General features: G+C 38.6%; 1 protein-coding gene across 12 annotated transcripts in view; it reads left to right on the forward strand.

Moving 5' to 3' along the window:
- The window catches only part of LOC141381166 (inactive phospholipase C-like protein 2), a 191,591-nt gene that overhangs the window by 100,649 nt on the left and 75,129 nt on the right, over positions 1-15,813 (forward strand). For all 12 annotated transcript variants that reach the window (XR_015480577.1, XR_015480578.1, XR_015480574.1 and 9 more), the window contains one exon: positions 9,955-12,444. Coding sequence is in view for 4 of the 12 variants with exons in the window: in XM_087244151.1 (XP_087100277.1) it covers positions 9,955-12,444 (2,490 nt within the window). In the remaining 8 variants the exon portion in view is untranslated. The remainder of the gene's footprint in view (positions 1-9,954; positions 12,445-15,813) is intronic.

Consider the following 15,813-nt stretch of genomic DNA (forward strand, 5'->3'; position numbering starts at 1 on the left):
TATTATAATAATCTCAAAATTGTGAGCTCAGAGCAAAGCAGATAACAGCAGGAAAACGTTATATTGTTGCACTGTAAAAAAGTGCACTATTGGATGAGTTTAATTAGGTTTTTTCAACTGTTTCATTTTAAACTGTAACAAATTAAAAGGTTAGTTCACCCAAAAATGACAATTCTGTTTTAAATTACCTCATGTTGTTTCAATTCTCTTGAGACTTTTGTTCATCTTCAGAACACAAATTAAGCTATTTTAGATGAAATGGCTATGCAGTGGGGCAGTGGGTAGCACGTTCGCCTCACAGCTAGAAGGTCGCTGGGTCGCTGGTTCGAGCCTCGGCTCAGTTGGCGTTTCTGTGTGGAGTTTGCATGTTCTCCCTACGTTCGCGTGGGTTTCCTCCAGGTGCTCTGGTTTCCCCCACAGTCCAAAGACATGTGGTACAGGTGAATTGGGTAGGCTAAATTGTCCGTAGTGTGTGTGTGTGTGTGTGTGTGTATGTTTCCCAGTAATGGGTTGCAACTGGAAGGGCATCCGCTGCGTAAAAACTTGCTGGATAAGTTGGTGGTTCATTCCGCTGTGGCGACCCCGAATTAATAAAGGGACTAAGTCGACAAGAAAATGAATGAATAAATGAATTAGATGGAATCCTGGAGCACTCTGAGCCTCTATAGAACACAATGGTTTGAGAAGTTCCAGAAAAGGAACCAAAATTTAGTTAAAACATTACATGAAAACTGAAATTAAAGAAAGCCCCAAGCGATTTAAAATGTGATCAGGGGAGTAATTAAAGATTTTTCATTTTTGAGAGAACTAACCCTAACGAAAGTTTTAACTAAAGCTGAAAAAATATGTATAATAAAAATCTGAAAAGCATGAGCTTAGAGCAAAGCAGATAACAGCAACATTACCTTGATATTCTTACACTGTAAAAAAAATTGTGCACCATTGGATCAGTTTTCAACTGTTTAATTTAATTTAAAAGGTTATTTCACCCAAAAATGACACTTCTGTTATTAATTACTCACCCTTGTGTTATTTCAATCCTCCCAAGACCTTCATTCATCTTCAGAACACAAATTAAGCTATTTTAGATGAAATCCTGGAGCACTCTGAGCCTTCGAGAAGTTCCTAGCAAAGGAACCAAAAACAATGTCAAAACATTACATGTGACTTCAGTGGTTCAGTTGCAATCATACAAAGCTGCAAGAACACTTTGTGCACATTGGCTTAATGGATAGCACTGTCGTCTCACACCATGAAAGTTGCAGGTTTGAGTCCCGGCTGGGCCAGTTTTCCCCACATTCCAAAGACATGCAGTATAGGTGAATTGAATGAACGAAATAATCCGTAGTGTAGGACTGTGTGTTTGTGAAAGAGAGTCTATGGGTGTTTTACAATACTGGGTTGCGGCTGGAAGGGCATCCACTGCGTAAAACCTATGCTGGAATAGTTCGCACTTCGTTCTGTCGTGACCACCTATGAAATAAAGAGAAAGCTGAAGGAAAATGAATGAATGAATAAAAGTCTCAAAGGATTTTAAACGGGATAAGGGAGAGTAATTAAGGAATTTTCATATTTAAGACAGCTAACCCTAACTAAAGTTTCAAGTAAAGCTGAAAAAATATTAATTTAGTAAGAATAAAAAATATTTTAGGTTGATTCAATGGTGCAAGTTACTGTTTTGTGAATGTGTTAAAAATCAACAGTTTTGCAGTCTGACATGCTTGAATGTGTGTGAAGTTATTCACCTTATTCTCCGCCGACGAGTGGGCGCTGCCATTTGAATCTTTTTGGCTTGAGACTTCCGGGGTCATTCACTTCCATTTATTTTTTGACGTTAAAAACTGCTTATTAAGCTGCTTGATGTTGCAATTTGATATTTTCTTACTATATTATTCTAATTGGTCTGTATAGTCATGCAAGCATTTGTTTGTAGAGCAAGTAGTTTGACCGTTTTCAGCCGTTTATTATTCCTAGTCATTTCTCCCATAGGCGACTGAATCAGAAGTTCTAAAACAATTGCGAAAACAATCGCACTTCCGCATTTTAGAATAAGGTCAATAGAAGGTCCTCTGATTTGTGCTGTTTGTACATATTTGCAGCATTAATTCATTCATTTTCCTTTGACTTAGTTCCTTATTCATCAGTGGTCGCCACAGTGGAATGAACCGCCAGCTATTGCGGCATGTTTTATGCAGCGTATGCCCTTTCAGCCGTAACCCAGTGCTAGAAAACACATACACTCTTGCATCCGCACACACTCATACACTACGGGCATAGTTTATTTGATTCACATACAGTATAGCGCATGTCTTTGGACTTTAGGGGAAACTGAAGCACCCGGAGGAAACCCACACAAACAAGGAGAAAACATGCAAACTCCACACAAATGCCAACTGGCCCAGCCGGGACTTGAACCAGCAACCTTCCTGCTGTGAGGCGCCAGTGCTATCCACTGAGCCACCGTAGTGCCCATATTTGCAACATTAGCAATGTCATTTCAAAGTGCAGACATCAGAAACTGCTAAAGCTTTCATGTGTTGTTCGTGTCAGTTTTTAAGTGTAAATTAACCTCTTTGAATCTCTTTTATCATTACGTGTGTGTTTGTCCTTTGCTCTGATTTGAGTCAAATGCACAGAGTAGTAGCATTTGCTTGCCGATGTTTGTCCAAAAACACAGATATAAATCTTTAAATGCAAAAGGTTCTTTTTGATAGTCACCTTTTCCTTATTCTTCAAAGGATGCAATTAACTTTCTGTGTTTGTGTTTTTGTTTATTTCGGGTTTTGGTCACATCAAACCTCAATGAAGGACAATATTTACTCATTCATTCATTTTCCTTCAGCTTAGTCCCTTTATTTATCAGGGGTCGCCATAGAAGATTAACCTGCCAACTTAAGCAGCATATGTTTTACGCAGCAGATGCCCTTCCAGCTGCAACACAGTACTGGGAAACATCCATACACTCTCACATTTACACTCATACACTACGGACAATTTAGTTCATCCAATTCAGCTATAGCGCATGTCTTTGGCCTGTGGAGAAAACCGGAGCATCCGCAGGAAACCCACGCGAACACGAGGAGAACATGCAAACTCCACATGGAAATGCTAAGTAGGGGCTTGAACCAGCCCCTTGCTACTTTTCTTTTTTTTCTAAAAACACAATTAATAAATGAATAGTAGTCAATCAATCAATAAACACTCTTGGTTATTCAAGATAAAATTTTAATGGGAATTGTAATTGTTTTTTGACAGACCTTTTGTTATGATTGCTATTATCACAAACGCACATTATAATTTTTTCAAAACAAGTAAGGTTTTTATGGCCCGTTTCCACAGAGTGCTACAGTACATTACAGGATGGTACGCTTTTAGGGTTGTTTCCACTGTCAAAAGGTACCAAAAAGCAATCCAAACCTTTGCACTTTTTATGTACCCTTTCCAAAGCACAAAAAAGGGTACCAAAAGGCAAAACAAGACGTGCAACTGAACGCTATTGGTTTATAAAGATACTGTACGTCACTAGTTTGTGCACAAGCTAGAAGAATGTAAACAAAAAAAAAAACACCATTTTTGAAATCACAGCCGAGACATTAAACTGTAATAATATATACATATAATAACAAGCCATGGTCAACCCGAACTCAAACAAACCTTGTCGTCGTCTTGAAATACAGCCACAAAACCAAAAATAAGATCTGAATATGCCTGTGTAATGTTGTTATTTACGAGGCTGTCCAAAAAGCGCAAGCGGTTTCACTTTCTCTAGAGAGCTCGCGTGTGCATCTATTTTTGAAATAACAAAATTCTTGAGCTGATGATAATAACGTGCACGTGATCATTGAAGTGCTTCTGACACCTGATCCTGTCAGAAACGGACAAACCATATTTAACTATTATCATCACCTTTCGGACTATTATGAACTTATAATGACGGAATAACTTTCTAATCTAGAAGGTTAATGTTACATATGCCGGGGAAGAATAAAGTTGAGAGTTTTGTGCTGACTGTGTATGTTTCGTATTGTTTATGAATCCAATTAAGGCCTAAATGTAAGTTTTGGTTATTTTTTTTAAATTGTAATTGTAATATTTCAGAGACTGTAAGCGTATGTGTTAATTTTATATAATCACAGACATTACAGTAGGCTATTTCGCATTATCATTGGTCTGCAGTTACAGTGTAATCAAATCCTGTTCATAGAAAGGTTAGTAATGAACATTTATATATACATAAGCTTTCGTGTATATAAAGCATTTGTGTAGTAAGAAGTGCTTCTCTTATAACGTATATGAACTTGAAGTGAGAATGACATCGACTGCAACTTTTCGAACACCATGCCAGACACAAGCCTGATAAAGGTGACCCGTATACCGAATCGTACCATACTGTACCATTCAGTAGAAATGAGGCATTAATGTACATTAACAAAGATACTTTGTGATTTCGATGCATTTTGAGAACGGCACCAAAGCCAATAATTATAATAAATATAGTTAGGAGGTAATTTACTTAATAACAAAAGACAATACAAAATCATTGTTTGTTTGATGTAATAAAGTTACAGTATGGCAACTAATGTCCTTATTGTAATGCAATAATGTGAACTTTTTGTAAACAATAATTTCTGTGAAAAGGGCTATATGAATAAGCTTAAGTTGAATTGAATGTCACTGATCTCTACAAAAAACAATGAGGATCTTAAAGAGATCTGATTAAGAAGACCGAATATTTAATAAGAATAAGTGTGTGAGTATTCCTGTATCAGACACAAAGACTGGATGACCCTTAAACCAGTGTAAATAGCCGTGATTGAAGACAATGTGTGGGTTTGTCTAGATATATGTTCTGCTTCTCTTTGCACTGACAAAGGTCACGACACAATCATTCTCTGTCAACCTGGTGCCCTCTAACCCTCATCCTCTGTGTGTGCGTGTGGCTTTTTTTTTCCTTTCAGTTATTCCTCATCACATGGAGACTCATTCAGACGTGTGCTGACAATGTCATTCTTGCTCAGTCTGAATGCAGACACCCTTCAGCAGTTCAGAGCAAACACAGCTGTGTTATGAAACAAGGTTAACGTGCAGGCGACCCTCGCGAATCCCAATAACACGCACGCCGATAGCTTGCTGAAATGACTTCCTGTGCAGCGATGCCCAAATAATCCAAGTGCCCAAATAAGCTCTGTAATTTTCCAGGAAATGAAATTGAATACTAAGTTGCCTGGTGACAGAGAGACTGATGCCTTTTTTCCAATTTGTTTTCCTTATTTCATCAGGTCTCTTTCACAGATCATTACGAACCAGATTGAATGTACTGTAGTTTTCCTTCAGTCCCTTTATTCATCAGGGGCCATCACAGCAGAATGAACCGCCGATTTATTGAGCATTTGTTTTACACAGCGGATGCCCTTCCAGGTGCAACCCAGTACTGGGAAACATCCATACACACTCATTCACACACATACACAATGGCCAATTTGGTTTATTCAGTTCACCTATAGTGCATGTCTTTGGATTGTGGGGGAAACCAGAAACCCTTGAGAACACTGGGAGAACATGCAAACTCCACACAGAAATGCCAACTAGCCCAGCTGGCACTCAAACCAATGAACTTCTTGCTGGCAACAGTGCTAACCACTGAGCCACCATGTTGCCCTCACACAAACATAATACTTAAAATAATTTCTTATTGACCCTTTTCTTGGCTGCTGCATGGAGGGCGCCAGCGACCAGCGTCTACCGGTAGAGTGCCTAGAACTTCCGTTTACAGCGTTTTTAATAGGTAATTTACACTCCGCAAAGGGGTTTCTATAGCGTTTTTATTGGATTACGGAGTGTTTTTTGTGGCAAACTTAGAAAGGTGTATGTTAAAGCCGCTGTAATCTGTCAGATGTGGTTCAAGCGCTAGAGAAAAACGTTCTCCTAGTTTGCATGTCTGCCGTCAGAAATACAGTGTGTGTGTGTTTCCCCGGCTTGTCAGCTGTTAGCTCAGCGGCTCTTCAGCACGCACGCACGCAATACTTTACTGCATTATAGAGAAAACCAGAGTACTGGCATTAAACTTAACAGGTATGCAAGTAATGCAATTTACAAAAATGACCAATAAAAGTCTGTTATTGAGACTATGCTGGCTGATTTGCTGTTCATTCTAATCACAAGCCGTTTATGTTTCATTTAATGTGTCGTATTTACCACGTTTTGTGTTTTGCTGTCATTTTAAAATGACACTAGCCTATATTTTCACTTTGTCACAGTTATTAAATCAGTGTCAGTGGGACAGTACAGGCTACGCGCGTGTGTCAAACATTTTGGTGAACTACATTAGTTTGGGTTGGTTATGTATTCGAAAGAAAGAGAAACTGTTGACTTTAGCGATAACGAGGCTTCATTTAAACTGCAGAAGATGCTGTCTGACAACGAGGGGAAAATGCCTCACAGCAGTTGTTTTCCATCCCATTAGATCGCATTTTTTAAAATAATCAGTCCAGGAGGTGGCGCTGATCGACAACAGTATCAGTTCAAAGATGATAAAAGCAGGTAAAATGGATTAAAACTATCGTTTCAAAGCTGTCCAAATGTGACTGTTTATACGCATCAGCTGCCGACTGGAAATTCTTAGCATTCTCCTTGCGCATACACGCAAAGCATACCAGGTAATTTTGCGTTCTAAGAAAAAGGTCTATAGAGATAGTCAGAATTATTAGCCCCCCTGTTTATTTTTTTCCCCAATTTCTGTTTAACATAGAGAATTTTTTAACACATTTCTAAAGATAATAGTTTTAATAAGTTATTTCTAAGAACTGATTTATTCTATCTTTGCCATGATGACAGTAAATAATATTTTATTCAATTTTTTTTTTTTTAAGACACTTCTATACAGTTTAAGGTGACATTTAAAGGCTTAACTAGGCGTTAACTAGGCAGGTTATGCTAATTAGGCAAGTTATTGTGTAACAATGATTTGCAGATTATCGAAAACAAAATTAGCTTAAAGGGACTAATAATTTTGACCTTAAAATGGTGTTTAAAAAATTTAAAACTGCTTTTATTCTAGCTGAAATAAAACAAATAAGACTTTCTCCAGAAGAAAAAATATTATCAGACATGCTATGAAAATTTCCTTGCTCTGTTAAACATCATTTGGGAAATATTACATATTACAAAAGAAAAAAATGCAAAGGGGGTGCTAATAATTCTGACTTCAACTGTATGTATGTATATTTATACATATACATATACAAACACACACACACACACACATAATAATAATAATATAATATAATGGCTCTTTAGAAAATAATGCATTTGCCAAAAAAAAAAAAAATATTCAGAAATGGCTTTTTACTTTAAAAAAAAAAAGATTCCTAACCCCTGCTTTAGACCTTTAGATGCTTCATTCTAAACTAGTAGCAAACGTATACTAAATTCCACAAGACTTTCACTTTATTGTGTATTTGGTAGTGCGTATGCTTTTGTTATGTGTGTCTTGCATACATAAAGCTCAGCTGTCATAGCAAGCCTCTTCATCAGAAGGTGTGTTGATGCGATATGTGCTTGATACGGTTTTGATCCGGCTGAAGGCTCCCCTGGTATTTGTCTCTGCGTGCGCTTTGACTTGGAAAGGCTCCAGAGCAGGAGTTCATATTTAGATGGAGTAATCAGATCTATTTGGATGTTTTCTCTGGCAGTGAATGTATTCATATGTCTGATCTTCTGTGTACGCATGCTGCTTTCGCTGGTTTGAGATTAGTAGTGTTTGATTTTAACATCTGCAAAGAAACTTTATAGCTTTTATTAAAGCCGAAGGGACCAACTTTATATCTTTAAGGAATATCACTGCGATCTGTCTTTACTTAAAGGATGACTTACACCTTGTGTAGGTGTAGCTGTTTTCTTAAAACAGAGCCCTCCTTGGTCGTTATCAGAGGTTATATGTTAAAAGCTTGATCCAAGTGGCTTATCTGCCATTGGCTGCTCTATCCTTTCTGCTTTATATTGATTGTTGTGTGATAGATTGCATTGAGGTGTTGTAAAATAGATGCTTTAGATTTCCTGTAGCTGAGGTTCAAGATGGGATTTTATATTAGTTTCCTTTTTTTTCATAGCTTTAGGTATTTACTTAAGCTTTCCTGATGTGTGTGAGTGCATTCACTAGCAACATTTACTCTGTTTGCCTTAAAGTAAATATATTGGTAAATTGATCATATTATAGCTGGTTGTCACAGATTTACACCTGACTTCCCCTTTAGGGATTAGTACTGTCTACATGTCGTTATCTGTCTGTATCTTTCCTGGAAAAGTCAACATGTGTGATTGCCTTGCTCTATGCAGTAGTTTAATGGATGGGTAACCCCTCCTACATTGACCCGCTCCAAGCGGGATCTAACCAGCAGGTATTTGATCAGGCGCATTAACAAGAATGTCAAAGACCTCAGCATCTAGCATCTGTTGTCAGTGCACCCCTTGAGATCAAGGGACTGAGGTTTACATGCACAGCTGAGCTCGCCCTAGCTGGTGTTTGTTACACATGCAGTGTTGAAGGGTACTGCATGGTGGGGTCTTAGGAAATCTCAATCTTTTGCAGTTAATCAGTTCTAAATTAATACTTTTAATTTCCATTTTTTTCCTACCAATTATTTTACCAAGCCTTGGTCAGCAACTAGTAGCAAAATACTAGTTCTTTTGACATCACTTTACCATATGTTGATACAGTTTTTGAAAATGTAAAACACCTGTTCCATAGGTTTTACAAACTCCATGGGAAAGCATAATATGTGAGGAAAGACTACAGAAGTGCAAGTTGGTCCGTTCATGTTGCTTTGAATAGAAGAAACAGGGTTTCCCAATTTTCTTTAGCTTGAAGGCGTAGGGCTAAGGGGAAGGGCTAGATACCCCTTGAAACTGAGATTTTTCAGAACCACACTTAAAACCAAGTGTTAAGAATATTTCCTAGAATACACCAGCAACATTCTGTCAGTCGATGACACTTGAATACCCTGTCAGAAAAGTCTAGTTCCTGGGAATGACCTTTTTACAGTGTCTTGTGTAATGGTAATGTTGTGTTTACATAGATGAATATGGCCACGATGTAAATGCACAATACAGTTACGATCTTATTGTCATATTATATCGTTATGAAACATGATATCGTTGCCTTCAGTGATTTCCTGAAGATAAATACCAAAAAAAAGAAAGACACTGGAATAACTACAGCAGTCGTGATTGTCGATCTCATATGAAGCAAGAGATTGCGGTGACAAATGATGACATGTCCAGGTGCTGTAGTGCTGTCCCATTTCTTAAGGGTCAATTTTTAAGCCCTTCCCCTCTACACTCTGTGTATGTCTGGGAAGGGGTAGGGGTACAAAAATAGAATTGGGATTGGACCTAAGTTCCATCTTATAAGTTACTGGTGACCAACCTTGTTCCTGGGGATCTACCTGCCTTCAGAATTCAGTTGCAACCCATATAAAAACACACGTCTCTGTAATTATCAAGTGCTGTTCAGGTCCTAATTAATTGGTTCAGGTATGTTTTAATCAGGGTTGGAGCTGAACTGTACAGAAAGGTACATCTTCAGGGGCAGGATTGAGCACCCTTGTTATAAATAAGGTCTTCGCATCACTGCAGTAGTCACTAGAAGCTCAATCTGAAAGAGTGTTTTAAAATGTGGAGTTCTGCATGTGCATATTAACTGGTTCACTATAAATAGTCACTGCTTGGATGTTGGAATAAAAAATCTGACAGTTCATGTGAAGTTTTTACATATTAACTTTTCAAGTAGTTTATTAATTTCAGGATTTTCACATACATCTAGATAGGACTTAAATCTTGTATACCCAAAATAGTTGCCTGAAGAGGCTTTCTTTGAAAGTGACTTTGATGTATGGGTTGATTTTGTAATGTGTATGTCCACTACACTAACCAGCCTTCTTTATGCTCTCTCTTTAGGATGGTTCAAAACAGAGACAGTCAAGGAAGAAGACCGTCTCATTCAGCTCCATGCCAAGTGATCGCAAGATGAACAGCACAGCTGCCTGTATGGCCTTCATGATGGAAGGCTGTGAGATGAAGAAAGTTCGTTCTAATTCTCGCATGTACAATCGTTACTTCCTGTTGGATCCTGACATGCGCTGGCTCCGCTGGGAACCATCAAAAAAAGACTCTGAGAAGGCCAAGCTTGAAATCAAGAGCATCAAAGAAGTTCGATTGGGAAAGAAAACACCTGTCCTACGCAGCAACGGACTCTCGGATCAGTTCCCAGAGGAGTGTGCATTCTCGATTATATATGGTGACAACTATGAATCCCTTGATCTGGTTGCAAGCACTGCAGATGTGGTTAGCACCTGGGTGATGGGACTGCGGTACCTGGTCTCATATGGGAGGCATATGGTGGGTGTAGCAGAACCTAGTCAACCTAGTGTACGAACGTCATGGATTGGGTCCGTGTTTGATCTAGCTGATCCAGAAAGGCAAGGACACATTGACCTATTCCGGGCCACCCAAATCATAAAGGGTCTCAATCCTGGCATGAGAGAGTCTCGCATCGAACTGAAGTTCAAAGAGCTACAAAAGGCCAAGGACTGCTATGGTGAAGGCATTGATTTAGACACATTTGTAGAGGCATACTGTGAACTGTGCACACGCTCCGAGATCTTTTTCCTGCTGGTGCAGTTTTCCAGCAACAAAGAATACCTGGACTCTAAAGACTTGATGATCTTTGTGGAGGTGGAGCAGGGAGTGGAGGGTGTCACAGAGGAAATGTGTCGGGAGATTGTGCATAAGTACGAACCCTCTGCTGAAGGACGTAATAATGGCTACTTGTCCATAGATGGCTTCACACACTACCTCCTGTCATCCGAGTGCCACATTTTTGACCCGCAGCACAAGCATGTTTGTCAGGACATGACGCAGCCCCTTTCACACTACTACATCAATTCTTCTCACAATGCCTCACTTTTAGAAGATCACTACTGGGGCTCTTCTGACCTCAGCAGCTATGTTCGAGCACTGCGAATGGGTTGTCGAAGCCTAGAGGTTGTAGTCTGGGATGGTCCTGACTGTGAGCCTGTGGTCTATGTTGGAAGCTCTGTTGCATCCCAGCTGGCCTTTTGTAAAATTCTTGATGTCATTAACCAGTATGCCTTTGAGAGTTCAGAGTATCCACTAATCCTCTGTCTTGTCACACATTGTAGTGTTCCCCAGCAGAGAGTCATGGCTCAACATCTGAAGAAGATTCTTGGAGACAAACTGCACATCGAGTCTCCCAATCTGGAGGACCACTATTTGCCCTCCCCTGATAAACTCAAGGGAAAGGTACTCATTAAAGGGAAGCGCTTGCCAACAGATTCACAAGACTCTGAAGGAGAGGTCACAGATGAAGAAGAAGGTTTTGAGATGTCCAGGAGAATGATGGGTGTAGATGATAAGGATCACCTTAACGGGATTGGCTGCAAACGATTACGACTCTGCAAGGAACTTTCTGACCTAGTCACCCTTTGCAAGTCCGTTCAGTTCCGTGACTTTGAGATGTCAAAACGCGAACAGAAGCATTGGGAGATTTGCTCCTTTAATGAGGTTGATGCCAACCGCTTTGCCAATGAGTTTCCAGAGGACTTTGTCTCTTACAATAAGCGGTTTCTGTCACGGGTGTACCCTACACCCATGCGCATTGATGCTAGCAACATGAATCCACAGGACTTCTGGAAGTGTGGTTGCCAAATTGTGGCTATGAATTACCAAACTCCAGGTTTGATGATGGATTTGAACCTTGGCTGGTTTAGGCAAAATGGCAACTGTGGCTATGTCCTGCGTCCTGCTATAATGCGTGAAGAGGTGTCCTATTTCAGTGCCAATGCTCGTGACTCGCTTCCTGGAGTCTCAGCACAGCTCCTTCACATTAAGGTGATCAGCGGTCAAAACCTACCAAAGCCTCGAGGCTCTGCTGCTAAAGGAGATGTGGTAGAGCCATACATCTATGTGGAGATCCATGGAATCCCTGCAGACTGCGCAGAACAACGCACAAAAACTGTCTCGCAGAATGGTGACAATCCAATATTTGATGAAAGCTTTGAGTTCCAGATCAACCTCCCTGAGCTAGCTGTTTTGCGGTTTGTTGTCCTTGATGATGACTACATTGGCGATGAATTTATTGGCCAGTACACGATTCCTTTTGAGTGCCTGCTTCCCGGTTACCGGCATGTACCACTGCAGTCACTTACAGGGGAGTTTTTGCCCAACACCACGCTGTTCGTTCACGTTGCTATTACAAACCGACGAGGTGGGGGCAAGGCCCATAAGAGGGGTCTCTCTGTGAGAAAGGGCAGAAAAGCAAGGGAATACACCTCTACAAAGACCACAGGGATCAAAGTGGTAGATGAGCTCTTCAGGGCGTCCACCCAGCCACTACGAGAAGCAACAGACCTACGGGAAAATGTACAGGTATGAACTTTGGTCTTTTTAGGGTTGGTGTGTTTAAAGGGGTGGTGTAATGCTATTTCATGCATTCAGAAATTATTTTACACTGTTAAGAGTTAAAGGACTATCATGTTTAAGCATTCCAGTGGGAACCTTAGTGTCAAAACATCATCAAGTTGACATTGACGTCTATTTAACATCCACACATTGGATTGATGCCCTTCTGATCACCACCATAATGACACAAAAAGTATTATAAAATAAGATATAAAATATAATAAGAAGCTTTATTAATCTGAAATCTTAAATTCCAAATAAAGGAGTTAAAAACACACACAAAATATATTACAGGATATTTTAGTGTTTTTTTTTTTACACTAGATGTCAATTTGATGCTGTTTTGTCATCAAAGTTGTCAATTGACATCAAAATCTATTTAATCTTTTGAATAGTTTGTTGACATTTTGACGTTTAGATTTTGAAAAATTATTTAGACATAACACAGAGTTATCCTTTTCCAAAAATCTTACTTATGGTTCATAATCCGTTTTGGAAGAAAAAAAAAATTGGCTTGGCTCTTGGTTACGTAACTAAGGTTTGAAATCCTATTAGGGGTACTTCTCCTGGAAAATTGTGTGTTACCAGGTTGATCATGGAAGTGTGTCTATCACGCACAACAGAGCTGCACAGGATTTTGCTGAGAATTAGTCCAAAATGTTTGTGTTTGGATGTGATGGAATGTCTTACAAGTACATAAAAACAAAATGCTTTTGACTAAAAGATGAGAGCAGTATTACTCCATACGTACTTCATATGTACAATTTTGTCATCGATACTTAAGTCTTCAAGAAATTGCTGCATTAACATTGAGGATACATATAGCGAGTATAAATGATTTTCGTATTGATGCAAGAAATTGTTACATAAGCTCACTGAAGCTAAGCAGTGCTGAGCCTGGTCAGTACATGTATGGGAGACCATATGGGAAAACTAAATTGCTAAAGTGGTGTTAGCAAGGCCAGCAAGGAGCACTTAACCTGTGATCTGTGCGAGTCCTCATGCCCCAGTAAAGTGAAGGTGAAACTATCCTGTCATTGAGCTTCATCTTTCGGATGAGACGTTAAACCAAGATCCTGACTCTCTGTGTTCATTAAAAATCCCATGACACTTCTCATAGTCATCTACGTTCCTACTCTCACCTATGGTCATGAGCTTTGGATACAAGCGGCCAAAATAATTTCCTTTGCAGGGTGGCAGGGCGCACCCTTATAAATAGGGTGAGGAGCTCTGTCACCCGGGAGGACCTCAGAGTAGAGTCATTGCTCCTCCACATCAAGAAAAGTCAGCTGAGGTGGCTCGGGCATCTGTTTCGGATGCCTCCTGCATGCCTACCTAGGGAGGTGTTCCAGGCATGTCCCACCATGAGAAGGCCTCGGGAAAGACCCAGGACATGCTTTAGGGACTATGTCTCTCTGCTGGCCTGGGAACGCTTTGGGATCCCCCCGGAGGAGCTGGAGGAAGTGTCTGGGGAGAGGAAAGTCTGGGGTTTTCTCCTAAGACTGCTGTCGCCTCGACCCGGCCCCGGAAAAACGGGTGAAAATGAATGAATGAATAAATGAACGAACAAACGAATGAATGAATGAATGAACGAACGAACGAACGAACAAACGAACGAACAAATGAACGAACGAACGAACAAACTTCTCCTAAAGAGCAGAGGTGTAACCCTGATGTCCTGGCTAAGTTCCCTCCATCTACCCTTACCTATGGCCTTCTACTCATACCCATACACCAAATTGCCTTTATCAATCTCTCCACTCCACCTATAGCTGGTGTGAGGGGAGCACCCTGGCACCATTGTCCTGTGCAGCCATCGCATCCAAGTGGATGCTGCACACTAGTGGTGGTGTAGAAAGACCCACCACAGTAAATGCACTGTGTAAATACACATTACATTACATTACATACACAATGTCATGAAAATATGCTCAGTCATATTAATATAGTAGTGACTACGCAGATTGCAGATTTTCTATTTGCTTTTAAACAAACCGACATTAAAATGTTTTGTTAAATCACAAGATTTTTGGAGCAAAATGACTCAATGTTATGTGAAGGTCTTGCACTAGAAAAAGAAAACGAAAATTCTTCCTGTTGACTGACATCTGCTGCCACATTTAGTCTTGAAAGCTGCCTTGGCCCTAAAGGCAGTTCAAGGGAGGTAACAAGGCTTATGAAAACACAGTATCGGAAACATTCACTCAGAATTGCCTGTGTTGTCAGGGATAGAAAGCGAGAGAGAGTGACACAAGAAAGATTTGGAGGCTTTTATTGTGAGCTCATTAGTATAATGTGCTTAAAACTAGATTCTGAAGATGTTTTCAGATTTTCCACAAATGATGCTTTCACTCGCTGATTACAGTTGTTTCGAATGTTAATGATGTTTTGTCACCGAATACTGGTAGAGGGGTAAAATTGCATTGTTATGAAGGCGATGCATCATTTCAGTTTGTGTCAGAAAAGATTGGGCGCAAGCTGCAAAAAATATTGATTTCAAAAGACTTGCTCAGCAGACACAATGTTGCCCTCTCGCACATGGTCCTAATTTAAGAAGACTAAAACCTCAAAGGACATCCCATTAGATGATTAGAGACAGAAAACATATGGCCAGCTCGAGCTGTCCTCCTGCTTTGGATCTCTGCCCTGTCTTTAAATTAGAGTGTGTATGTATGTAACTGCGTTATTTCATTTACCAGAACGCCTTTTCTTCTGTTTCTATTTCACAAATCAATGTTTTTTTTTTGCATGATATTATTATTATTATTATTATTATTTGTTAATTTAAAATATTATTATTATTATTATTATTATTATTATTATTATTATTATTATTGTTATTATTATTATTATTTGTTTATTATTTATTTATTTATTTATTTAAAATAATATTATTATTTTTTATTATATTTTGTTATCTGTTTATTTAGTTATTTATTATTTGTATATTTAGTTATTATTATTATTATTATTAAGTTTATTAATTATAACTATTTATCTATGTATTTATTATTTTTTTATTTATGTATTTGGTTATTTTTTAGCATTGTTGTTAGTTTATTTAATAGCTATTTTAAATTTGTATTATTATTATTATTATTATTTATTTGTTAATTCAAAATATTATTATTATTATTATTATTATTTGTTTATTATTTAAAATTATTATTATTATTATTTGTTTATTGTATGTTTATTTATTTATTTAAAATAATATTATTATTTAATATTTTGTTATTTGTTTATTTAGTTATTTATTATTTTTATATTTAATTATTATTATTGCTAATTTTATTAATTATTATTATTTATATATGTATTTATTATAATTTTCTA

Source organism: Danio rerio, chromosome 3 (assembly GCF_052040795.2).
Source record: "Danio rerio strain M-AB ecotype USA chromosome 3, GRCz13ab, whole genome shotgun sequence".
NCBI lineage: Eukaryota > Metazoa > Chordata > Actinopteri > Cypriniformes > Danionidae > Danio > Danio rerio.